This window comes from Saimiri boliviensis, chromosome 5 (genome assembly GCF_048565385.1).
Source record: "Saimiri boliviensis isolate mSaiBol1 chromosome 5, mSaiBol1.pri, whole genome shotgun sequence".
NCBI lineage: Eukaryota > Metazoa > Chordata > Mammalia > Primates > Cebidae > Saimiri > Saimiri boliviensis.
In genome coordinates, this window is record NC_133453.1 from 81157956 (window position 1) to 81185775 (window position 27820).

At 34.0% G+C, this 27820-nt stretch overlaps 1 protein-coding gene across 6 annotated transcripts in view; it reads left to right on the top strand.

Annotated features, from left to right (window-relative positions):
- The window catches only part of CCDC148 (coiled-coil domain containing 148), a 342429-nt gene that overhangs the window by 74853 nt on the left and 239756 nt on the right, over positions 1-27820 (top strand). For 2 of the 6 annotated variants that reach the window (XM_003921954.4, XM_074399653.1), the window contains exons 2-6: positions 14243-14305; positions 15283-15404; positions 22456-22559; positions 26716-26798; positions 27004-27155. In XM_003921954.4, coding sequence (XP_003922003.3) covers positions 14243-14305; positions 15283-15404; positions 22456-22559; positions 26716-26798; positions 27004-27155 — 524 coding nt within the window. Of the gene's footprint in view, positions 1-9143; positions 9411-14242; positions 14306-15282; positions 15405-22455; positions 22560-26715; positions 26799-27003; positions 27156-27820 lie in introns of those variants that run through there. The other 4 variants (XM_074399652.1, XM_074399655.1, XM_074399654.1 and 1 more) reach the window with 3 other exon arrangements.

Sequence of the window (27820 nt, forward strand, 5' to 3'; positions counted from 1 at the left end):
GTAGATTGAGACCATCCTGGTCAATATGGTAAAACCCTGTCTCTACTAAAAATACAAAATTAGCTGGGTGTGGTGGAGGTGCCTGTAATCCTAGCTACTCAGGAGGCTAAGGCAGGAAAACCAGAGAGCTGGAGGTTGCAGTGAGCTGAGTTTGTGCCACTGTACTCTAGCCTGGCAACAGAGTGAGACTGCATCTCAAAAAAATGAATTTTGGTACAGAGCTGGCTCAGTGGTGGACACTTACAGTCAGCTACTCAAGAGGCTGAAGCAGGAGGTTAGGAGGATCGCTTGAGCCAAGGAGTTCAAGACCAGCCTGGGCAATAGAGTGAGACCCCATTTCAAAAAAAGAAAAGAGAATTTTGGTACAGGTGTACTTTGGAGATATTGAAGATTTGATTTCAGACCACTATAATAAAGCTAATATTGCAATAAAGCAAGTGACATGAATCTTTTGGTTTTCTAATGCCTATAAAAGTTATTTTTACAGTATACCATAATCTACTAAGTGTGCAATAGCATTATGTCTAAAAAATGTACATATCTTAAAAATCCTTTAGTGCTAAAAAAATACCTTTAGTGCTAAAAAAAATCCTTTAGTGCTAAAAAATGCTCATATGAGCCTCAGTGAGTCCTAATCTTTTTGTTAGTCTTGCCTCGATGTTGATGGCTGCTGACTGATCAGGGTAGTGGCTGAAGAAGGCTGGGGTAGCTGTGGCAATTTTTAAAAAGAAGACAACAGTGAAGTTTGCCACATCAGTTGACTCTTCTTTTCATGAAAGATTTCTCTGAAGCATGTGATGCTTTTGATAGCATTTTATCCACCATAGAACTTTTTGCAAAACTGGAGTCAATCTTCTCAAACCCTGACACTGCTTTATCAACTAAGTTTATATAATATTGTAAATCCTTTGTTATTTCAGCAGTGTTCACAAGCATCTTCACCAGGTGTAGATTGCATCTCCAGAAACCAGTTTCTTTGCTTATCCACAAGAAGCAACTCCTTGTCTGTTCAAGTTATATCATGAGACTGTAGAAATTCAGTCACATCTTCAGGCTCTAATCCTAGCTCTCTTGCTGTTTCCACCACATCTGCAGTTACTTCCTCCACAGAAATGTTGAATCCCTCTAAGTTATTTACAAGGGTTGGAATCAACCTTTTCCAAACCTTAATGTTGCTATTTATTTTGACCTCCTTCCAGAAATCATGAATGCTCCTAGTGGCATTTAGAATAGTTAGTACTTTGCAGAAGGTTTTTAGTTTACTTTGCCCAGATGCATCAGAGAAATTACTATCTATGGCAGCTATAGCCTTATGAAATGTGTTTCTTAAATAATAAGACTTGAAAGTTGAAATGACTCCTGATCCATGGGCTACAGAATAAATGTTATGTTAGTAGGCATGAAAACAACATTAATCTGTACATCTCCATCAGAGCTCTTGGGTGACTAGGTGTGTTGTCAATGAACAGTAAATTTTGAAAAGAATCTTTTTTTTCTGAGCAGTAAGTCTAAACAGTGGGCTTAAAACGTTCAGTTAATCATGGTGTAAACAGATGTGCTATCACCCATGCTTTCTTACTTCATTTATAGAGCACAGACAGACTTAATTCTTAAGAGCCCCAGGATTTTCAGAATGGTAAAGGAGCATTGGCTTCAACTTAAAGTCGCCAGCTGACCAGCTGAGCTAGAACCTAACAAGAAAATCAACCTGTCCTTTGAATCTCTGAAGCCAAGCATTGTTTTTTCTTTTCTGGCTCTGAAAGTCCTAGATGGCATTTTCTTTCAGTATAAGGCTGTTTTATCGACTGAAAATCTATTGTTTAGTTTAGTTACCTTCACCAATGATGTTAGCAAGAGCTTCTGGATAACTTGCTGCAGCTTCTGAATCAGCACTTGCTGCTCCATCTTGCATTTTCATGTTCTGGATACAGTATCTTTCCTTAAACCTTATGAGCCTTCTGCCAGCTTCAAACTTTCTTAAGCAGCTTCCTCACTTCTCTTAGGCCTCCTAGAATAAAAGAGAGTTAGGGCCTTGCTCTGAATTAGGGTTTTGCTTAAAGATTGTTGTGGCTGCTTTGATCTTCTATCCTGACCACTCAAACTACTCCATGTGAGCGATAAGACTGTTTTTCTTTCTTATTATTTGCGTGTTTACTGGAGTAGCCCTTTTCATTTCTTTCAAGAACTTTTCCTTTGCATTCATAGCTTGGCTAACAGGAACAACAGGTCTAACTTTTGCCCCATTTTGGCTTTTGACAGGCCTTCCTCACCAAGTTAAAACATTTTCAGCTTTGATTCTCAATTAAAGATGTACTATTCTTCTTCAGTTGAACACCTACAGGACGTTGTAAGGTTATTAATTCACCTAATTTCAATATTGTTGTGTCTCAGAAAATAGGGGCACCCTAGGAGAGGGAAAGACAGGGGAAAGCAGCTGGAATGAATTAGTCAGAATACACACAACATTTATCAAGTTTGCTTTCTTGTATGAATGCAGTTTGAGGTGCACTAAAACAATTACAATAGTAACATCAAAGACCACCGATAATAGATCACCATAATAAATATAATGATGAAGGGTTTTGCAATAAGTACCAAAATGAGACACAGAGACATGAAGCAAACACTGCTATTGAAAAGGTGGTGCTGGTAGACTTGCTTGACACAGGGTTGCCATTGACATCCAATATCTGTGAAGTTCAATGAAGTGAAGCACAAAACAAGGTATGACTGTATGTTGCCAAATAGCCCCCTAGATACCCACCAACAATGTGTATAAGAGTTAATTTACTGCTGCCTTCCCAATTTGATATATATGTATATAACATACATTTTGTTTTTTGTTAATTTTAATGGGAATGTTGTGGTTAATTATTTTAATTTGGATGTTTTTGACTGCCAGTAACAAGTTGTAGTCATATGTTAGTGACTATTTCATGTTATTGACCATTATATTTTGAAACAAAATATTCTATGGCACTTCTAGGAAAGCCAAGTGGAAAATCCTACGCATCCAAATTCTTACTGTTTGTCGTTGTGTTACATGATAATCTGCCCTCCTCACCATCCACACACCCTACCCCCCAGGCAGAAAGGAAAACTCTCTCTTCCCTCTTTCTCTAAGGAAGAGCAGTTTTTTTTTCTACTTCCCCTAGTTTCCCTAGATATTATTGAGGTTTTGTTTTATAAAAGGACTTTCAAATCATTATTCAGAGAATATGGATCCTTGTGCAAAGAGATTATGAAAAAAGGATAGTGGAGAATCGTCCCTTCCTTGCCTATGTAAAGGACTGGGTTGAAGCAAAAATTGAAACGAGAAGACTGACATCATGAACACCGCACATTCAGCCCCTCTCCTCCCATCACCACCCTTCTCTCCAGGTAGCTGCTCATCCTCAGTCACCATCTCTCCCCGAAAACCCCACCCAGACCTGAGGGTCCACCTTTCATGCTTCAAAATTAGCCACTCTAATTTTTCTGCAGTAAAAACTCTACCCACTTTAGTGCAGCTAATCTCAACTATAAATTTGCCTATATAAGGAGGAAGAAGATTTCCTTGTGTGACTTAAACTTGAGAGAATTGAAAAGAAGAGATAAGGGAAGGAAAAATTTTTTTCTCTCTTCTTGTTCCCTCTGCTTTTCTTGTTCTTCCCACTTTCTTTTCCTCCCTCTAAACTTTTTCTTAACCCCTTTCATCTTCCCCTTCATTTATTTACTTCCTAGCCTGGAGATCTTTTCAAACTTAACTGGCAATAATACAAAATGTATTAATATTTCTCACCTATTATAAGTATTTCGTTTATTCAAAACATATTAGTGGCTACCATGTTCCAGGCAATGTCATTTAATAATAGAGTTTTTTAGTCTTTGTTGTTAAAGAGTGGTAGATCACTGTTTTTTATTAAAAATTTAAAAAATATCCTTTTGTGTGGCATTTTAAAAGAAAATTGTTCCTTGCATAACTGATCCTTCATGGAAAACTATTCTGGAGTATTGTAAACTCACAGATGCATTCTTTTGTGTTACTTTTTTGTCATGCACTTAAGTTTCTGAGGACTTTTTTTCTTTCCCCTTCCAGAACCACCTACATATCTCTTAACCTACTCTCTTTTAGCTATGTTAAAATTGCATGTGAAATTCTATTGGTGTTTTAAGATAAGAAATTTTGCTAGATGTAATTTTCTCATGCTCCTATTGAAGAGCAATGACAGTAATATTTTCTAGAATTTTATCCTATGTCTATATTGATAGGTGTTTTTCTAGAACAATTTTTATACACTTTACGTAGAGAGACATCAGAATCTCCAGGGTGCTTCATAATATCCCAGTCTATCTCAGTTGAGAATTTTGTTTGGCTGAAAGTTACAGAACCTGACTGCAGAAGCTTGGGGATTTATTTTTCTCATTACAGTAAGTCCAGAGGGAAAGAGTCCAGAGCTGGTACAGCAGATTCTTGATAACATCCCAGGCTCCACTTGGCTTCCTTCTCTGCAACAGTTAGTATGTGTCCTTCATCCTAATACTTGCTCCATGTCTAGCTTTACATCCACATTTCATGCAGAAAGAAAGGAGAAAAGGCAAGGAGTAAGGAGGAGTGCCTATATGAGAAAACATATGTTGCCCTGAAATTCCCAGCAGACCTCTGCTCATGTCTCATTGGCTGAAACTGTATCACATGGTCATTTACAGTTTCAGAGGTGTCAAAGGAAAGCCAATATTTACTATGAACAAAATTAGAATCTGTTAGAAAGGGGAAAAAGTAGAATGAATATTAGTACCTAGCTGTGTCTGCCACAGTTTTAAACTTCAGAGGATAAAATTTCCTCAGCAGTAATAGCAAAAAGCACATCAAAATGCCATATAACTGTTGAACTCTATAACCTTGCTTGTGGCCTTTGCTTTCATTAAATTTTTTAAAATTATCAAGCTTGTAATCAAGAGAAAGACAATGCATTTGTGACCATTAATCAGGAGAAAAAGTATTGTGTTTTGAATCATTTTTGTTAAAGGTGTCAGAAGAAATTTATCTTACAAGGCAGAACAAATTTGTATTAAAAGTTTTTAATTATATTCAAAATTAAAGTTATCTGGATATTTCAGGCTGGCCTTCACAGGGTTTGTGTGACTTGCTAGGGTCAAGGAACTCTGGGAAGTGGTCCAAACTTGGCAGGTTCAGAAATGTGGGTGATGAGTGATCAGACTCTGGGGTTCTCAGCAGCAGAACCCACTTGATAATCATGTATAGATTCTAATGTTGTTGCATTAATTTTACGCTAGAAAAGAATTTCAGTCAGCCCTCCATCTCTGCAGGTTTTGCATTTGTGAATACAACAGGTTCATATAGAAAATATTTTCAATAACATATAAAAATATGGCACAACTATTTATATAACATTTACCCTGTATTAGATATTATAAATAAGTTAGAGACGATTTAAAGCTTGCAGGAGGAGGTGCATGGGTTATTTGCAAACACTACACGATTTTGTATTAGGCACTTAAATATCTGTATATTTTGGTATCCATGGAGGTCCTGGAATCAGTCCCCTGCAGATACTGAGGGATGACTGTATTTAGTAATAGGACCCTTTGGGCAATGTTGATTACTTTTAATTACATAAATATGCATATATATACTCATTGTGAAAAAGCAAGGATTTTATTACAGTTACAGCTAAAGCCCCGTTTGACACTAACCTCCAATTGCAGCATCCTCTTCAGTTTGGTCTAAGTGTGTGCCTTTAGACTTTTCTCTTGAGAGAGAGTACGCACATACAAGAGAGGGAGGTAGTTTTGTTTTATGTCTGTTCATGTTTCTATAATGGTATCATATGGTATGTGTCATAGTGCAACTTGCTTTTTTCACTTAATAATATATGTGTGAGGTAAAACTAAATTATGTGTCTACTATTCGTAGAATCGCCTTCTTACCCTCAAGCTCTTAGAGAAGTAATATAGCATAGATATCCTTACATTACTAACAAAATGCAAGTTTTTGCACGTGGGGGTTGTGCACTATGATTGACAGCTGAGTAGCTGATCTGGGGCACCTGTCAACTGCAGTTAATGTGAACTTAGAGTCAGTGCTGAAACTTTAAAGTGTGCATGTGTTTTCTTCCTTATTTCTTCACATATACCTCAATCTACTGCCAATTTTGTCTTGAAGGTTATTCTTGATCATAATTTTTATCTCATACAGGTGAGCCTGGGTTTAAATATAGGGGAAAAGCAGGTGAAAACGATGTATTTGCTCCTAATACTAACTTGCATTAGGGGCAGGACTGTCATCCATAATGTAATCACTTAATACTCTTTCGGCAAATATGTATCGAATATCTAGTATGTGCCACGCACTGTTTTAGGCAGTCTGGAGAAATACAGGTGATCCTCTAAAGGCCTTGTTTTCATGGAGCATATATCCTAATTGTAGATGTGAACAATAGGCAAGTTAATAAATATGTAGTATAAGGCCACACAGTGAGATGTACTACAATGGAAAATAATTAGAATGAGAAGATGAAGAATAACCTGGGATAGAGGGAGCTACTTTAGATGACATTGCCAGCGATGGTCTCTCTGCAGAGGCCTGAATAAATCCATAGTCCTGAATCTAGTAAATAATAGATGTTTAATAAACATTGAAATAAGTGCATAAATTAGAGAAACAGTAGGAAAAAACACAAGGTATAATAGTAGCACAAAGAAAAGGAAAGATCATCTCTGGCTTAGGAGAGCCTCTGGTAGGATGATTAAGATGAGACTGAGACTGAAAAATAGGTATTTGTCAGGCAACGGTAGAGAAAGGCCTTGTAAGTATAGGTAATAGTGTGTGTACTATTTTAAACAAGAGAGGCATGAAAGAGCATATCGGTTTCCTATTGCTAAAAATATTACCACAACCTTAATAACTTAAGCAATAGAAATTTATGATCTTAAAACTCTGGAGGTCAGACATTCAAAATAACAGCAAGTTGTGGGCAGAACTGTGTTCTTTTGGAGCTTCTAGGGGAGAATCCTGTTTCTTTTCCTTTTCCAGCGTCTACAGGCTACCTGTATTCTTTGGGTCATAGTTTCATTCCCCATCTTCAAAGCCAGAAGCGTGGCCTCTTCAAATCTTCCTCCTTTCTAACCTCTGCTTCTGTCATCACATCTCTATTTCTGACCCTCCTTCCACCTTCTAATAAGGGCCCTTCTGATTACATTAGGCCCACCTGGATAAGCCAAGCTAAGCTCTTTATATAATATCAGCTGATAGCAATCTAAATTATCTTTGCCACCTTAATTCCCCTTTGCCATATAACGTAACATATTCATGAATTCTCAGGATTAGGACCTATATGGACATCTTTGGAGAACTATTCTGCCTGTCACAAGCATTGTCTATTCAGCGATCTTCAAATGGTTTGGAAATGCTCAAGGGTAGTGTACAAATAAAGTAATAGCTAATGAAGGGGCTAGATAGTCAAGAGCTAGATTGTCCTGGAGTGCAATGAGAAATCACTTAGTAGGTCAGGGAGTTCTATGATGTATTTGGGTGTTTGAGACATCACTCATTCAGGCAGTTGTGTGATGGTAGCTGGGCTAGAAGAGAAGATAAAAGGCTCTTGAAAAACTCTACATGTAGGATATGGAAGGGGTGAATTACGTAATACCCTGCAGCTGTTGGAGAGATTAGGCGTAAAAGGGACCAAAAGGAAGCAGGTGAACCTCTTACATCAAGTCCAGGTTGTAGGATGGGAAAGTAGACTCCCAAATTGTCTCAGAAGATTGACACATCTTAAATTTAAAGATGTCCAAAATGGCAAGTTATTTAGGAGGGTAAGTGGTCTTTCCAAAGCAGAGGATTGCTTTCATTATTCTTTCTTTATAGATCCCACATTCAAGGAGAAAATGAGAGGCAAAACTGTATTTCTTCATAAATAAGTACTTAGTTTCCTTAAGTTGATTTGTCAAAACTCAAAACTCTCAGTCATAGTTTCTGGTCAGAATTTCTGAGACAGTCAGTGGAAGCTGTGTGTATTCATCTATTCCCCCAAAAATTGTCTGGAAAATTCCCATTTTTATGTAGTATGTACTGTTTTAAATTAGATATACATCTAATTTATACCTTTTCTCTTGGGGTTTTGAAATTATTAAAATAGTTTGGAGGATATAGAGGGAGTAGGAGCATGAGAGACTCCACTGTAGTTACGTTCACTCTCTGTGGGGCTCTGAAGTCCCACGGAAACTGGGTCCTTTCAGGGTATTTGCTGGGGTTAACTCTTCTTTTTCTCTGACTCTGCTCCCCAGACTGGAAAAGTCTCTGGGATGTACAGATCTGTATTTGAATTATTTTATTAGCAAGGTTGATTGAGACTCTCTACTTTGAGCTGTTTTAAACATAAAAACAGAAATGGATTTGGTTCATAAGCAAATTTTTATGAATTACAAAGAGGGCAGAGATTTGATAGATTTTATTTGATTATGAATTTTGTTTTTCAGTAAAAGGCAGAATTTTTTGAGAAAAATTTCTGTCTTGTATTCTTTTACTGGTTAAATGAATATATATATATGTGTGTGTGTGTGTGTGTGTGTGTGTATTATATATCTGCCATTTTCAGTCATTAAAGGCATATGTATATATACATGGACACACAAATAAAATGATATGGGAAAATGGCCAGGTTACATTATCAAATAAAATAACATGTGGAAGTGTGTGTATGTATATATATATATATGTGTGTGTGTGTGTGTATATATACACACACACACACACATACACATAATATATAATAAATGAATATATAATTATTATACCTATATAAAATTGGATATATATAAATGCATGGAAAATCTTTGTTAGAATACAAAATAAAACCTTGAAAATGACTACCATGGCTAAATGCAACTGTTCCTCCAGCTCTTCTGTTAGAGGTAAATAGGACTAAAAATCTTTTTACCACACAGTTTTCTATACAGTTTATTATTTTAACCAGTACATTTGTAATTTAAAAATTGTTTAAACTAAACTATTTACTTATTTCCCACAGAGCATTAAAAAATGACCTGGTGAATATTTTAATGTTAACATTTTAAAGTTCTATACAATGCAACAAGTGTATTTTAATATATTTTGCCTTTTAGTAGATTAGTAAAAACTCAATATCAGTGTCATAAATTAAACATACATATGTTTATATCTTAAAGAATTCTTGATGTCATGAAATCCAGTTTTCTTTTTAATTGGTAAAATAGGCATACCATGGTAGTGTTTTTCCACAATATAGTATAATAAATATTGCCTCTGCTTAGTACTTTTAAAACTGTGTTTTTCTTCTTCTTGTTTAGAAATTGTGCTCAATCATAAAGAAGTAATTCAAAATTAAGTGTAATCCTACCACCCAGAAATTGCCAATGTTAAATATTTGGTATGTAGAATTAGACTAGTTTCTTTCTGTTCAATTTTTTTTTAATTTCCTGTAATCAACTTTGGTAGTTCTTTTAGAGTACATATCTTACAAGCTTCCTATATAGTTTTTTCCTAGATATTTTGTTTTTTGTTTGTTTTGAGTGAGATATTTCCCATTACATTTGAATTGGTTATATTTATTATGTAACTGAGCACTTTGTTTAACCATTTATATTAGTTCTAATAATGCGTCTTTTGGTTCCACTAGTTTTTCCAGCACAATAATACAAACTACAATGCATAATGCTTCATAATGAAAGTGATATGCAAAATTCTGCTTAAAATTTAAAAGTGAATTCTGGATGTGAGAAAAAAATACTGCTTAAGCTGAACTTTGGCCATCAACTAAAACACTTAAAATGTTATGGGATCCTTCATATGAAAATGACCAAGATTATATACTTAGTCAGTAGCAAAGAACTTTAGTTTCAAAATATTACATTGTAAGAACCTCTAAAAATGATGGTTTATTTTATAATCAATATAGTGGCCAACATTTATTATTTGATAAATTAATTTTTTACAATAATTTGTTACCATATCCAATATATTTCTACATATATTTATTTTTAAATTTAAATTTAATTTAATTTTAAGTGCCAGGATATATGTGCAGGACATACAGGTTTGTTACATAGGTAAATGTCTGCCATGGTGGTTTGCTGCACACATCAACCTATCAACTAGGTATTAAGCCCCACATGGGTTAGCTATTTATCCTAATACTCTCTCTCCCCCAGCCGCCTGCCAGGCCAACCTCAGGCCAGTATGCCTGATGAATATTGATGTGAAAACCCTCAGTAAAATACTGGCACACTGAATCCAGCAGCACATCAAAAAGCTTATTCACTACAATCAAGTCAGTTTCATCCCCAGGATTCAAGACTGGTTCAACAAATTAATAAACGTAATTCATCACATAAACAGAACTAAAGACAAAATGAAATGATTATCTCAATAGACACAGAAAAGGCCTTCGATAAAATTTAACATCCCTTCATATTAAAAACTCTTAACAAACTAGATATTGATGAAACATACCTCAAAATAATAAGAGCCATTTATGAGAAACCCATAGCCAATATCATACTGAATGGGCAAAAGCTGGAAGAATTCCACCTGAAAACTGGCACAAGACAAGGATGCCCTCTCCTACCAGTCCTATTTAACATAGTATTGAAAGTTCTGACCAGGGCAGTGAAGCATGAGAAAGAAATAAAGAGTATTCAGATAGGAAGAAAGGAAATAAACCTGTTTCTCTGTGCAGATGACATGATCCTATATCTAGAAAACCCCATTGTCTCAGCCCAAAAGCTTCTTGAGTTGATAAGCAAAGTCTCAGAATACAAAATCACATGCAAAAATCACAAGCATTCCTATACACCAACAATAGACAAGCAGAGAGCCAAATTGTGAATGAAACTTTCATTCACGATTGCTATAAAGAGAATAAAACACCAGGAATACAGCTAACAAGGGAAGTGAAGGAACTCTTCAAGGAAAATGACAAACCACTGCTCAAGGAAATAAGAAAGGACACAAACAAGTGGAAAAACATTCCATACTCATGGATAGGAGGAATCAATATCGTGAAAATGGCCATATTGCCCAAAGTAATTTATAGATTCAGTGCTATTCCCATTAAGCTACTACCATTGATATTCTTTTTTTTAGAAAAAAGCTACTTTAAAATTCATATGGAACCAAAAAAAAAAAAAAAAAAAAGCCCATATAGCCAAGACAATACTATTTCTACATATTGGTATTGTTCTTAATATCATTTTGCCTGGCAGAATCCCCATTATAGAAGTCTCACCATCATGGGGTGATTGACTAGTCTACATATTTATAATCAGTTTAGAGTTTACAGGCTATCCATATGTAGTACAACCTTAACCCTAAATATAATTGACTTTTTCCTTCTTCAGTGTATTAAAAAAGATTTTCTTAGAAAAGAGAAGAATAAAAATATTAACAATGTTAAAGTTGCCTCTTTATATAAATGATCTAATTTTTTTTTACATCTCTAAAGAGGTCCTTATTTTTCATCTTCCCTGTAGAGACTGGTTATAAATAGATAAAAACGAAGCCATTTATTTGCCTACTTTACAAAAGTTTAGATTCTCCATCAACTTGGTAAAAACTTTACACTAAAATGTTTTTCAGCCCTCTAGCTATTGTGACACTATCATTCCATTATATATCAAAGTGTTCTTCCTATGCTATAAGAAATTTCTTACAAAAATACTATTTTAAAATGTTTTCAATAATTGAGATCTAAAAGCATTAACGTTTTGATAACATTCATAAGCAATTTCTAAAATGTCACATAATGTGAATATGGACTAATTTCTAAAATGATTATTCTTAAATTATTTAACATAAAAAATTCTGTTCAAGTAGCTGTTTCTCAGCCAAAGCATTTTAACTACAGGCTGAAGTAGCCACTTTGAATTTCTCACTAGTAAGCATAAAATTGAAATAGCCTGAATGATGTATACTTGTTTGGGAATCAGGAAATGTTTGTTTTAATACAGTTTCATAAATCCCTTATCTGAACTATGTGGAGCCAGATATATTTTAGGTTTTTCAGATATTTATAAATGGGATAAAGAACATATGGCCAATATTTCTGAAACCCTGGTGGGGTCTAGGCAGCATCCCATAATTAAACAGATGAATATCTTTACATAAACGTATGAAGGTTCACATTAATAGTGGAAACTTCTGTTTGGGTCAGGTTTGTCACCAAATGATTACAGCTCAGATTGAGTTTGGCCACCATTATTAAATATACCTTCACTTTCAGAGATCTTTGTATTATAATGTGAGATTTTGAAACTGAAGTTCTGCTACTGACGAGGTATATGATTTTGGTCATTTTTCTGAGCCTTAATCATCTCAGTGCTAAAATGAGAACTGAACTAAGTAAATTATTTGTGAACTTTTCAGATTCTAAATCTGAATGTCTAATCATTTGTCTCACATAAGAAACATTACAATGAAATCAGTTTTATAGTACCTCATCTTAATAACTCTTTAGTTAACAGGCCTTCAACATTTTTGAAAGGCAGGTAGAAATTATATGTGATTTATGTATAAAGATAAAAGTATGCAGGTCAAGAAGTATTTCCACTTGGTCTTCTAAATAGTTGGAACCAAATGAGGTTTCAAGTTCGTGAAACAGATTTAGCTACAACTTTGATTTCCAGAATATATTCTAGTGTCAGATTTCTTATGGCCGTAATTAAAATTTGAACTATATAGAGATGGTGAAAAACATTTTATGGCTTGCATGGTTTTCTTCTGAAAACCAGGAGGAACAAGTTAGACAGGGTTAGGCCAAGGTAGCCAAAAGGGAATCTGTACAACCCTATTTTGTTTCAGAACCTCCATGTCTGAGTCTCAAAGCCAAGAAAAATGAGGCCTAAATCTAAAGGGGCTGGCTCTCCAGTGAAAGAAAACTACAACTAACCAATAATAGGACAGGGAGGTCTCCTGCGAGATAAAGATGGCAAACTTGGACAGCTAAGCTATGGATAGCAGAATTAAATGAAAACTAGGGAGGAGATGCAGTAGTCCAGAGCTAACAAACCAGCATAGATTTGTTTCTGGAGGCTTGCTCTGTCTGGTACTTTTGTTATAAAAAGGAAAAAGGTATTGTTGATTATCTTTGGGCATGGAATGCTCTTTAGTTTTCCATATTTTCTGCCACTCCTATGATCTTGCTCCTTGTCATTTCTCTACTTTAACTTACTAATGGCTGCTGAGTGCATTTACATTTGCCACTTCTGTCTGTAGGTTATACTATTAAAACAGATTAAAAGAAATGAGAAGGCTATGGTAAGATGGGGAGCCTATAGTAAGGACTTAGGAATTCTTGGTAACTTGGCAAAGTTTCCAAAAGTCATGGACCTTAACTATCTTCTCCCCCATTTAAGAAGGTTTAGGTTACTGAAAGGGCCACTAGACATGGATAGCTTAATCTACTGGATGTGGAACATGAACTTTTGAAAAGTGAATAATGCTATTTAAAGAGCCACCTGAAGAGTGTGGGGTGGAAGATGTTTAGCAGGCATCTATACCATGAAAGGGAGAAGAAGGAGGCAGGATTGGGCAGATGAAGACAACAACTTCAATGCAGGTCCAACAAAGTCTAGGCCAGTTCGGCAGGAGGCTCTGGAGCAAATATTACTTATTAGAGTGTCTCGCATTGCCCAAATAGCTTTACACCTCTGCCTTGCTCAGTCACTGGATATGGGCTGCCCCAGAAAGCGTATGCTTTTGGACAAGGCTCTTCTCTGCGGCAGAATCCTACCCTGAAGGAGGTGACACCTGGAGTCTATCTGCAGACTGCATTCCCACAGCCAGGCAGCAAGTCCTTTGATCTGGCTGGTGCATCTCTGTATCTACCAAAAGTGCCGTAATACTTGTAATAGACTTAGTCAGTAATTTATTCTTCAATTTAAGTAATGTCTTTCCTCCCAGGAACACAAAATAAAATACTTAAAAACTTCCTAATAACAAAATTTTTATCTATCACTGGAACACTCCAGCAGAAGAGGATTAAGAGGGAAAAGATTGGAAGGAGTGGACCAGAAACAAGAAAGGCACAGAAAAAACACTAAAAGAGAGAGGCTTCTAGGAGCAAGAAAAGCAAATTTTAATAAAATACAAAGCATTACAGCAGCCAGTCCTGGGTTTTACTTTTGAAAATACTTCAAGTAACACAGCTTTAAAAACATTTATAAAATAATATGAAATTTTAGTTATCTCTTGTTTCCTTAACAGATACAGAAAACATGAATCAAAGAGACAGACCATTCGTGACAATTCAGAGAAATGATAGCTCAGGTATTTTTCCTGCTCCCAACTCTGTTTTATTAGTTACAGTGGATTATGTACTTTTGAAATGATATACAATTGAAATCTTGATTTTTCAAAAATTTAATAATGGAAAGCTCACTTGCTGGTTACATTGAAAGATTGGCCAGTTCCTTACGATGGGTTTGTTTTAATCCTCAATGGTGGTCAGGATACCCTTGCTTTCTTTCACTGTGATTGGCCTGAAATCATTTGAGAGCTTCCTACAGTCATGTGATCCATGATTTACTTAATAAATTCTAATTACTTTATATGACACAGATGAATTATTCATATAATTGAGGTGGATGTACATCTTTTGTTTGACTTACTCAAATTATTATACTTTATGCTACTTGGACTTAGAGTACCTCTTACTTATGTTTTAGTTTATCCATATGGTTCATATCATACCAAACTAGCACATTGTTTGTATTTGGATGTACCGTACTCAGACATTTTACATCATTTTAATATTTTTCAACCTGTTAAACTTTTAGCTTTCAGTTTCAACCTTTCTTTCAAATTTAAATTTATTTGATTTGTTTAAGTTAGAAATGCATCTATGACTTTAAAATCTATTTATATAATTTGATTTATAATTATGTGATACTTAATATTCACAGTTGATGTCTATCACATTTTAAATAAAAAGAATGGGTTAACAGTGGTCATACTTTGTAGCTTGGCATTATAATTTTCTAAAATCTTCAATATACAGTAGTAACTTAGATGAAAACTTTCCTTTTGTACTCTTTTAGAAGTAATGATGTGTAAGAAATAAAGTGGCCATATTCCAAGAGTTTCTAGAAATAGAGGCTTCAAATATATTATCAATATTGTAATATATTATTTCTTGTATTTGCTTAAAAATATTTAAAAATAAGTTCTGGTTGCTGTAATTATTTTTTGACTTCCAATAACATGATATTCTTTCTTTGTCATTTTTCTGTTTTTATGACTAATAGATAATCTGGTATTCCATATGAAAAATGAGATGAGAAGCACCAAGTACAAACCAGTAGACTATCAACAATTGCGTGCATTAACTGAAGCAAAAAAATTAGCTTCTGCCTCTGCAGAGCTAAAGGTTAGAAGTTGTGTGTGTATATGTTTTTCTAGTTTTAGAAAATTGAATTGCTAGAAAGTATTTACATTGCAAATGTGAAAATAAATGACATTGCAAATAGTTGTTAGAAACTCCCAAGTAATAATAATAGTGAATAGCAAGTAAGATTTATTGAATGCCCTCAGACACCGTTATATAGTTTACATGAATTCATGCATTACCAATTTAATGTTCAGAACAACTCTTTGAGGTCTAAATTCAACTTTATTTTTTGAAAGACAGTGGTTTATTAGCTTTCAACAACTTCCAACTTAATCTGAAGAATAAAAATTGTTAGTAATTACCAGCCATGTACTATTATCTGATTAAGGCTCCTCCAACACTATACGAATATGCCCTTAGGTGCTCTTTTCTAGAATTCTGTTTTTGGTTTAATATGTGTTCCAAACCAGGGTGAACCTAGGCTAGATTTGGAAGAAGATTATGTGCAAGTGATTGTGCACAGTATTTTAGGACCGTGTGTAGTTTAGGCTTACTCATACACTGTGTTTCTCTCTTGTGCAAATAATAGAGTTCATTGAAAACAATATTTTCATTACTTGGCTGCATTAAAAAAACAGATAAGGTGAAGCAATATATTAAGTAATTTATAAGTTATTTGTATTGAAAACTTTCGTATTTTGTTCATTTTGTTGTTTATTGTTAATATCTTTTTTATCGAAGGCAATTGCTATGATTTCAAAGCACATTTGATACTCTATTCTGGAGAGACTACCATATATTCTCAAACTAAAACAACCACTTAAAAGCAGAGCATTATTTATTTGGTTTATATAACTTTAAAATAAGTTAATGTTACAGGAACATTCAAATAAATTTTGTGGTAAAGTCACTTATATTACTATCATCCTAACAAAACTTTTCATATTTCTGACTTTTATCTATTATACACATATATGTAAGCATAAACTTAATACATATTTTATTTTTCCTATGATAAACATAGATATGAAATCAGGTACACTTTTCTCTTTAACATTTTGTGACATAATCTTTACAATATTTAATTGTTCAAGCCAGTAAATATTTTTTATGTGCCTACTATTTGCCCTGAAGATACAAAGGTAAGGGAAATATAGTCCTTACCTTTATGAAGTTTACTGTTTCCTGGGGGAGGGAAAGGAGTCAGTGTTTATCAAATAAGCCTGGAAGTAAAATTATCCCAAGTATAAACTGCAATAAAAAACATGCTGTCTGGTGTATAATAGGACTTGATCTTCACTGAGTGGTTAGGGAAGGCTTTTCTGAGGATGGGATATTTGAATTGGGATCTCAAGGCCAATAAAGTACAAAGTTACAATGAGATAGGATAAATCAGTTCTGGTATTCTATTGCACAGTAGGGTGAGGATGAGTAACAGTAAAGTATTGTATATTACAAAAGATTTAGAAGAGAGGCTGTTAAATATACTCCCCACAAAGAAATGCTAAATGCTTGAGATGCTGGCTGTGCTAAATACCCTGATTTGACGTATATTTGTATATAACATATATGTATCAAAACATCAAATTGTGCCCATAAATATGCAAAATTAAAATATGTCAATTAAAAATATAATACAAAAGAATTAACTAGGTAAAAAAGGAATGATAAGTACTCTGAATAATAAAAGATGCATGCATTATTATCCCATCCCAATTTTTAGATATTTGAGATGTATCCAATTTTGTGATAATAAGAATTAGGCTACTTCAAGCATAGAGACTTTTCATGTTTTAGAATCCTGTACTCTCACAGGAAAAATTCCTATGCTTGGGATATCTAGACCAAATGTATGTTTTTTAGTGTTTTTGAGACTTGTTACCAAATTTCTTTCCCAAGGTATTGTTTTAATAAAGATAACACACAAATGTATTCTCTACACCCTTGTCAGTATTAGTATATACATATATATACACACATATATATAAATGTATATATATATTCATATATATGTATTATATATACACACTTACATTTCTAATACCATTCATTCATCCCAGATGTACCAAAAAAGACATTTTGGCTGAATATAGAATGGCTGAGTGTTAAAATCAGTATTTTGTCAAAGTGAATTTCTCTTTGGTGATAGACTCATTATGAAAGAATCAATATATTTCATATTTTTCATTATTATTGTGGTTTTTACAGTTTGATACTAAGTACAGGAACTATAATTTCTCAGCACTGTCAGCTGCTAGATTGCTACTCTGATCACTGTATTTACATATTTGTGAGGTTAAACAGATGCTCACATTCAACTGGCATTTTAAGTAACATCACTAATCTTTTTGTTCATAGTGGAATATAATTCAGGAAGAAGCTTTTCTAGAAATAACTGTGTACCTGGGATTCATAGCTTGGCAAATCTCAAAAAATCCCTTGTCTTTATCTAATGAAAATGGTTCACAGTCTGTAGCAATCATTTTGACAAGCTTTTGCTTCCATTTTTAGTCTCTGTAGATTCCTGATGATAAGGAATTATCCTTTTAAAGCATTTCGGAATGTCTGTTGTTTTGAATTTCAGTTAGAACAAAATGTGTCCTAGGTACTTCATCATTTTCTAACACCTGCTTTTTTTCTTCATGCAGTTTTCATTTTTTATTATATCTGGATTAAGGATGATGCATTAGTAATATTGTTGTACATTATTTTTTGGAGTCTTTCCTTCTCATTTAATTTAGGGGTGGCAAGTTGACATTTTGCTTTTAATTTATTTTTGTAAGTTGTGAACGATTGCCAAATAGAACTTTTTCTTAAAAGACTCATGGCTTAAATGGAATTAAATAACTGGAAATTAAATAGAACTCAAAGGGTTTTTTTAATGTTATGAATGCTAAGTTACCAAACAGTCCACACTAACTAGAATCATGATTATAATAGTATCTGTTATTCTTTAATATATTATTTGAATTAAAAATATATGTAGGCTCAAAAAGAATGTATTATTATTCTTAATGTTACATAGCTAACACATTGTCTTTTAATATTTGTATTAATTATCAGACTATTTCCCTGTTTGTTTTAGTATTTAAATGCACTCTTTTCTTTAAACATGTAATTAACAGTTTTAATAATCATTGTTAATTATTACTTCACTTTTCTCTGGCAATATTAAATATGAACTTATTAAAATAAAATGATAAAATGTTAACATTTAAAGCACATAAGAAGATTATAGCTTCAAGTTACATCTAGAATACTTAGCTACCTGTCTGATTTGTACTACTGATACTATGATGTGATGGTGATCTATATAATCACAGTGTCATTGATCATGCATAGTTTCTGGGATGCCAGCCATAAGTGGATAGTCAGTGATGTAGTCTTTCAAAGGCTAGATTGAACCTGAAGACAAATAATAGCGTTGGGCTAAAAACTGAGAAAAATTTTGGTACATTGTATGTAATTGTTCATTTCCAGTGTATTAACTACAAAAGAGATCTTTGCAAATATTTTTAAATTTGAATTTCTTTGCTTAGAAACTTCTTGTCCAACTCAAGGATCTATTAATCTTTTAAAAAATGTTATAGTATAGAAAATTATAAACATACACATAATTGGATTGAATGGTATAGTGAATCTCCAAGTCACATTTTTCAGCTTCAACAATGATCAACATTTGGCCATTGTTTTCTATACTCCTATCCACAAACCACCCCTCACCCCGTGCCAGATTGTTTTGAAGCAAATCACAGACATCATAATATTTCCCTCATAAATATTTCAACATGTATTGCTAAAAGAGTAGAGATTTTTTTAAAGCCTTACAATACTATTACCATGTCTAAAAATGTTAATGTCTTAATAATTTTTAGTGTTAAATTTCCTTGATTATCTCAAAAATTTTTTCTTAAAGTTTACTCAGATCAGCATCTATATATGATCTGTATATTATAATTAGTTTTAATTTTTTAAGATTTCCTCCTCTATCCTTTTGTATTTTGTAATTTATTTTTTAAAGAAATTGTATTGTTTGTCTTATAGTCTGAACTATGCAGATTACATCCTGGTGGTGCCATTTACCATGCTTTTCTGTTTCTTGTATTTCCAGCAAATTGGTAGTTATATTTAGAGACTTGATCAGATTCAAGTTCAATTTATTTTGACAAGAACACTTATTGATGGAAGTTTTGTGCTCCAATCTTTTTCTATTACAAATGGTGTTGCAGTAAATAGCTTTGTGCATATATCTTTTTATAGTTTTGCCAATATAATTTTAAGATGGAGTTCTATAAGTGAGGTTTCTAGGTCACAGGATAAATCCATGTGAAATCTTGTGATACATCTCCAAATTTTCTATGGAGATTGTATCACTTTGTACTTCCACTAGCAATATGAGACAGAGCATGCTTTCTGTAGCCTCACAGAATGTTTTCTTAAACATTTGTGTTTCTGCCAACCTGATAAATGAGAAATTGCATCTTACTGTAGTTGTTTTTTTCTTTTTATTTATGTTAACAGTTCTTTATTGAGTTATAACTTACATATAGTAAAATGTATAAATCTTAAGGGTACATCCCAGTGAAATTTGACAAACATATACATACATGTAACCACCATTTAATTGTCTACTAGTTATTGACATCTGTCGCAAAAGATGGATCTTCTGGTTCAAAGGGATTTTGTAATATTTCAAAGTACCTATTTAGGATTTTATTGTCTTGTACCAACACAAGAAGCCATACACAGGAAACCACTGGTTTCTGATTCTTTTATGAATTCATTATTTTATCATTTTTCCAGAGTATTTTTAAATCATCAGCATTTTGCACAAATTATCATCCGCCTTAAGTATTGACTTCATATGGTGTATTTCCCAGTAAAATGAATTGGAATCACCTAGACATCTCTCTGCTGGTAAAAACAGAACTTTAAATCTTTTTGTTCTTTTTAAGACATTATTTTTCTTCATTTTTGGCCCAAGGATAGAAGTGGAATCAATGAGTGAATTTATTTTAAAAAATCAGTATGTTCTGTAAAATATTGGAATTGTCTAGTGAAAAATAGTAGCTTTATTTTGACTTTTATAGTCTACTTAATTGGACTTTCCCTGGGCCCAAAGGCGAAAGCATTGATTTTTTTTGAACTATAAAAATGTGTCCCCATCTTTCACCAATGTATTTTAATTTTTTGTACAACATGGATAAAATATGCCAAAGAAATCTAATTTTAAAAACTGTATCTGCTGCAACAAAGTTTAGAGACTGTGTATGATAAATGGCTGGAATGAGTTTTAAGCATTCTTGAAGCGAACACTAAAATGTCAGATTTTAGAAATACTGTGTGCTTATATTTTTTTAGTAGGTAAAATAGAGTCTGCTGAGTGTTTCCTGTGCTTTTAAAAATGTACTTTCCTCCGTACTTTTATAACTGTAGCACTCTTAAGACTGTCTTAGAAAAATATTTGGCTTTGACTTTGTATTTTTTAAAAGTAATCTTTGGGTTAATTTGTTTTCTTATACCCCTAATTTTGAATCAGTAACCAGAACAGCAGAAAGATATACTCAAGGTTAAAGTAATCAGTGAATGACAGCTGGAAATAGCATGCATTGTAAAGATTCCTTTTTAGAACCTGTCTTCTGAAGTCTATATCTCCAGTATTGATTTTTTAAAGCTTTTAGGGTACTAAGTACTTTAACAGCATAGAAATTATGAAATATGCATATTTCATCGTTTCTGATTTACACTTTTGTAGTTTAAAATTGTTAATATGGAATACATGAGTTCAGAGTATGCATGAGTATAAGCTAGAGTCTAACCAGGGAACAGACATCACTGAAGGATTTAGAGTAGAGTGGTTTTTGATGTAGGAAAATGGGTATGCAGGTGATAGCACTGAGAAGACAGAGGACTGGGAGGCAATACAGAGATTGACAAGTACAGGAAGTCACTGCCATCTGTAGGTCAGGGGGACATACAGAAGAAACAAGACCATGCCACATTCCATGGGGTGAGGTTACCCAGAGATAGTTGGAACCATAGTGGAACTGCCCAGAGAAAAGTTGGAGCAGTGATACCGTGCAAATGCTCCTGGAGACCCTGTGAGAATAGAGAAGGCAAGATGATGTAATCCTTCAGCTTCTCCTTTCTTCCCTGCCTTCAGTCTCCCATCCCAGTGTCTTGCTTTGGCTGAAGCCAACTGATAGGGGTGCCTGAGAAACACAGACTGCTCTGTGAGACAGAGCAGATCAGGCAAACAGCCAGAAATGGATCTAAGGCAAACAGATCCAGGGTTGATATAACTTTTCAGCAGAAACCCAAAGCATTAATTATGTACTATATTTTTTAAAAGTCATAAAATTGAGGAAAAATTAAGTTTATTTGAAAATTTAGATTTCAATGCTACATGACTTTTTATATTTCTTTAAGTATCTTCAAATAAATATTTGCTTAAATTAAGAAATTTTATTTACAAAGACATACATAGAGTTGAAAGATTAAAATTGTGTCTTCAAGGTCATATTTCTAGTAAGTATTGAAGCCAGGCCTTCTAAAAACTTATCCAATGAATCTTTCCTATCTTATGCTGAGGGATCAGATACAAACCAATCTAAACACCAAGGTTCTTTGTTACCCTGATGTTTATGAGCTTTATAATCTTGCCACATCTTTTAACTTCTTATACATTCAATATTCTCCTCCAAAAATGTGAATAAAGATGACTGTGATGCCTGACAGGGAAGATAAATCCAAAAGGGGAGAAATGAAACCTCTTGAAAAAATTTCTGGGGTTATTTGAATTAAGGTATTGTTCATTTCATGTATAGAAAATAGAATGACTTCACCTTTGTTTTAATAAGTACATTAAAAACAGTTCATAAGTTGGTTAGTATTCTAAACCATTTTTCTTTCTCCTCCCTGCTTTTAAAAATCAAACTTATTTTAGGTAGATTTTGTGTTAGAAGATGCACTGGTAAGAATTTAAAAAGAGGAACTATTTAACTTAGACAATTCAGATTAAACATTTCTGTTATGGAAAACACATTCTGAAAACTTTGAACTTGCTCTTCTTTTGTTCCTCCAAATCTAGATCAGAAAAGCAATGTTGACTTCAAAGATATCCAAAGAACAAACACTAGTAAAACAACACAAGCAAGTGTGGTGGCAGGAATTCCAGAGGCTGAATGAAGTCAGGTAAGAAATGGGGGAAATGGTAAGAACACGTAGGAATTACTAGGACTAGCACTTATCTTTTCAGATGTTCTTTAATGTTCCATGTTAATTAACCATTACAATAAAATTTTAAACTTACAATTTGAATGTGAGTCAAATTAAAATCCTTTCATTTCTTCAGCTTAATCTGAAATCCAGTGAATATATTAATATGGCTTTTCCTTCCTGTCGGAAAAGAGATAATCTTCTGTATGTGCCAGTCACTTCCACACTCCCACTCTCATACTTGTGTTTAGTGTTTACCTTTATTATACTTAGCATATTGGATTATAAGGTTTTGGTTACATGTTTTTTCTTCCCTATAAAGTGGTAAACATCCTATCAAGGGCAAACATCTCATCATATTCATTTTTATATAGTAGAATACATAGGAGAGATGTAAATGCCTTTAATACATGGATGAACTAATGAACAAGGAGGTCAAGTCATGAATAGTTTCTGGATGTAATTGCATCATGACTAACTTACTCAATTTTGATTTTTGACTTATTATTTCCAACATTCACTTAAAGATAAATTAAAATGAAATATTGATTCTATAGTTGATCTTAATTATAATCTTTTTAAAAATAGTTTTTTGCAAAGGTCAAGGCGAAAAGAGAAGGCAAATGTGTTTCTCCTTCATTTATAGCATATATATTTGTTTTAATGATGATATTTATAAGGTGTGCTTTTAAAATATGCATTTTAAAGCATTTATTTTGTATCAGAGGGGGCAATTTCTATGGTCTTATTTTAAGTAAAGTTTCTAAATACTTTTTACTTTTAGGTGTTTTCATGTTGAGTTTCTTATTCTGGCAGGTGACTCCTCTATGTGAAATAGAAGGCTTATAATTCAAAATGGTTTTACATTATTGTGTAACTTAAAACCAAAAAAAAATTATATAGACTTCATCACCATACATATACTATAAAAACAATAAAATTAGGCCCATTTTATCCCACAAAAAAATCACCTTTTGTGGAGAGAATGTTTGAGGCTATTGAAAATTTATTTTTGGAAAATCTGCATAACTTGAAACATGATAAAAAGGAAAGCCATTAGGAAGATTTAATTATGATATTCCATGATGCAAGTTCAATGTAAAGGAAAACACTGGGAAAAGTTTTTTTTTTTTAATCTTGGCTATTCCATGTCTTTTTTAATGTGTATATTAAGTTGTTCTTAAGCTAGGTAGAAGAGGTGAATACATATCATTATGGAAAATAATTCTTTTGGCTGACCTAGAATGATACAAAGAAAATGGAAGTGAGGAACATTTAAGTAATAATAACCTTAATGTCTCAGTGTCTCAGAATTTGTAAGGGCTGAAAGTTGGACAAAATGAAGAATTCCAGGATACATTTCTGTGTTATTCTAGAATGAAGGCTAATTTCAATATGTGTTCGGAAAACTAACAGCAATAGGAGATAAGTTAGAGAAATGACTACCTTATGGAGAATTTAGGGCCACCAACAGATTAGAAGTAGTTAAAGTTCTATCAGTGTTTGTCAGCCTTTAGAAATCAACATCCCCTTTTAATAAGTAAGATTCTATGCCTTACCGTAAAAGACTACATTTAAGAATCTCAGGCAGGCAGAGGATAAGGGCCTATATTGACCCTAACATTTGTTAGGTAATTTAATATGTGCCTGGTAGTTTTAGGTTGAGCAAAAGCCACAATTATTTTGCACTAACCAAATATATTACATCCTTTATACATTTTATCTCACTTAATACTTACAATGACCCTACAAAGTAGTCATCATCACTCTCCTAATTTTACAGATGAGAATCCTGAGTCTTAGATGATGAAAGTTATTTGTAGATGATAAATAACCTGGTCTGTGTAGAGCTAGGATTGGAACACTTGCCCCTAACTTCTATGCTCTATGACCTTGGAGTTGAGTAGCTTTTCCTTTTTTCTGCAGAGTTCTGTTTACATCACCTGAGATCCAGCTGGTCTAGCCTTGCTGGCAAAAACAAAGGAAGTTTTGTCAGGGTGTGGTGGTGCATACCTGTAGTCCCAGCTACTTGGCAGGCTGAAGTAGGAGGATCACTTGAGCCTAGGAGGTCAAGGCTGTAGTACATTATGATTGCACCTGTGAACAGTCACTGCACGCTAGCCTGGGCAACATCATGAGACCCTCGATATCTAAAAACAACAACAAAACAAAATGTAAACGTGTTGCCAACCTTTAATTTTTTGAAATCTGTTCTAAGAAAATGACACAAAATTTTCAAATGTAAAATTATGTTTAATATTTACATTTATACAGTTTTATTTAAAATATGTTATGCCTTATCAAACTATACCCCTTGAGGTCTTTGATACACTTTCCCAGAGGCACTTTCTCCCTTGTTTCATTCTGGTACCACAAAGACTCCCTTGAGTTTTTGTGTGCTCATTTGCCCAGATGACTTATTAATTTATTCAGTGCAACCACCTACAGATAAGACACCCTGGTGAAGGGCATTTTTGAGCCTTCAGGTGTCTGTCTTGGTATAGGTTCTTATCCTTCCAGGAAGGTGCCAAAGTTCTAGGTGGAGAATCAGTCTCCTCAGAACATCAAAAATTACCCATATCTTCATTTTTCTGGCAGTTTGTATGCTCTGTTGTGACTTTCTGGGTGCCGAGCTAGATGGTTTTTAAGTGCTATGTTTTTGGTTAAACAAATCTGTTCTGGAATAACTTCTGGTTTGACTCAACAATTATGCACTCATCCTCCATGTAACAGTTGCAAATGTGATCTTAAAAATATTTCTGGCAGAAACTACCTGCTGGAAAAATAGACAGCGAGGTTTCATTTACAATATCACCCTTCTTTTATACATTTAAACAAAAACCAAAACCCTGTCCCATGTAAATTGGCTTAGAAAATAATGATATATACATAAAATGGAATACTGTGGAGTCATGATGATAATTATGAAAACTATTTAGAAACATCTAAAAAAATTAGTGGTAGAAAAAAAAACTCACAATATAAAATGTTAAATATGCCATGGTTATGGCCATGTGCAATATACATACATGTACATGAGGGCTAGAAACTTATCTGGAAAAATAAAAATAATAATTGTATTAAAGTTATAATTGTTGCTTTTTTATTTTATACCATTTTAATACTACAATAATCGTGATACAACTTTTTTCTATGATTTAATCAAATCTGCCCTAAGCAAGGGGAGATTTTAATATTTTTGGATGCCCATTTATAGTCAGCTATGGTTTTACTCTAAAAATTGACTATATTTTAAAAATATATAGGCAAGGTATGGTGGCTCATGCCTGTAATCCCAGCCCTTTGGGAGGTTGAGGTGGGTGGGTCACCTGATGTCAGGAGTTCAAGACCAGCCTGGCCAACGTAGTGAAACTCTGTATCTACTAAAAATACACACACACACACACACACACACACACACACACACACACACGCACGCGCTAGCTGTGGTGGTGTATGCCTGTAGTTCCACCTACTTAGGAGGCTTAGGGACGAAAATCACTTGAACAACAGAGACAGAGGTTGCAGTGAACCGAGATTGTGCTACTGCACTCCAGCCTGAGCGACCAAGCGAGACTCCATTAAAAAAAAAAATGTAGATACAAAAAAAAGTGTACATATTTATAAGCTCATGAAGATTTGTTGTTCTAGTATATTAAAAATAAAATATAATTTTATTTCCACCTCTGTAATTCAGGGTCTCATCATTTCTGAACTTTTAAAATTACCTCCTTATTGTTCTAGGTTTGTCTGACCTCTTCTCCTTCATCTTCCATCTCTATTGCTCACATCTCCTTCTGCTCTATTTTGCTGCTTTGGGAATTTTTCTGAAACCCGGATCTGAGGAGGTGAGGTCAGCTTGCTGTCCTTCAGTGCTTCCCAGTGCACTCTCCACATGCACTGCTAGCACCTGCTTTGAGCTGGCCTTTGCTCCCGCTGTTTCTTCTGCCTGAGCCTATGCATCTAACTCAGTGTCTAGCAAGGACCCAAGCCATGTTAAGAATTTAGTACATGGTTTAAATAAATGAATGGATGACAAAGCTACATTAGATTAAATATCTCTTTGGTTATTTTTTTAAACCTAGAGGTATGTTTATGACCATAACATTTATTGAGTTCACATCTATTTCAGATGTAAAATGGAATCTGAAATAAAATCCCTTCTCAATGAAGAGAACATTGGAAATGAATGTCTTTGTGACCTTACACATTTTGGTAAGATTTTTGATCCCATATTTAAAGGGGAGTCTTATTTTGAAGAATGAGAATGGGTCACTAACTTCATGTTCTTTTAATATTAACTGCCATTTGTTTTTTTCTAAAGGAATCCCCAAATAAGTCTGCACTCTAAGGATCTGTTCTTGGAGATACTTAAAATAATAATAATGTGTTCCTCTGATTCAATTTTGTTTCACCATAGAGCAAGAGCTATCAGAACAATGGCACGCATATCTTAAAAATGTAATAAGTCCTATTCAGCAGCTGAGAGCAGATCTAAAATACAGACAGCATCACACTTTGCAGCATTCACACTCACATATTGAGTTTAGCTCCATGAAAGTATTGGAAGAGGTTAGTATGTTACCTTTATTTTCGATAATGTAATATTTCATTTTTGTCCCAACTAGAAGAGTTTGAGATAAAAAACAAACGTGTAATTTGTGTATTAATTCATATTAATATGTAATTAATATTTAAATAGGTCTGCTAATTCTGTCCACTAAATATTTTAAACACGTGCCTGAACTCTGTCTAGGCACCCTCATTTCTTGCCTGGAATGTTCCAGTGGCCTCGTAACTGGCTTCCCGGCTTTCATTCTTGCCTCTCCTCCCATTGCATCCTGGGATCCTACCCCAGTGCAAGGGGATTAAGTCATCCTGCTACTGAAATTTCCCAGGAGCTCCTGTGAGTACATAAGTTCTTCTATCCACCTAGCCCACTTTTTGCTTCTTCAATCACATCTCCTAACTGACAATCTCCCTTTCCCATAAAAGCTCAGTTACCACCCAGGCTGACCTTCTTTCTGTTTCTCCTACATGCCAGGCCCATTCCTGTACTAGCCATTTCCTCTGTCCCATTGATGTCACTTTTTGCAATTTAGATCTTGGCTTAAATGTCCTCTTCTCTGAGAGGCCTGTGCTTAGAAGCCACAGTCACTCCCTATCACACCACCCTGTTTTTTTTTTTATTGCATTTTAGGTTTTGGGGTACATGTGAAGAACATGCAAGATTGTTG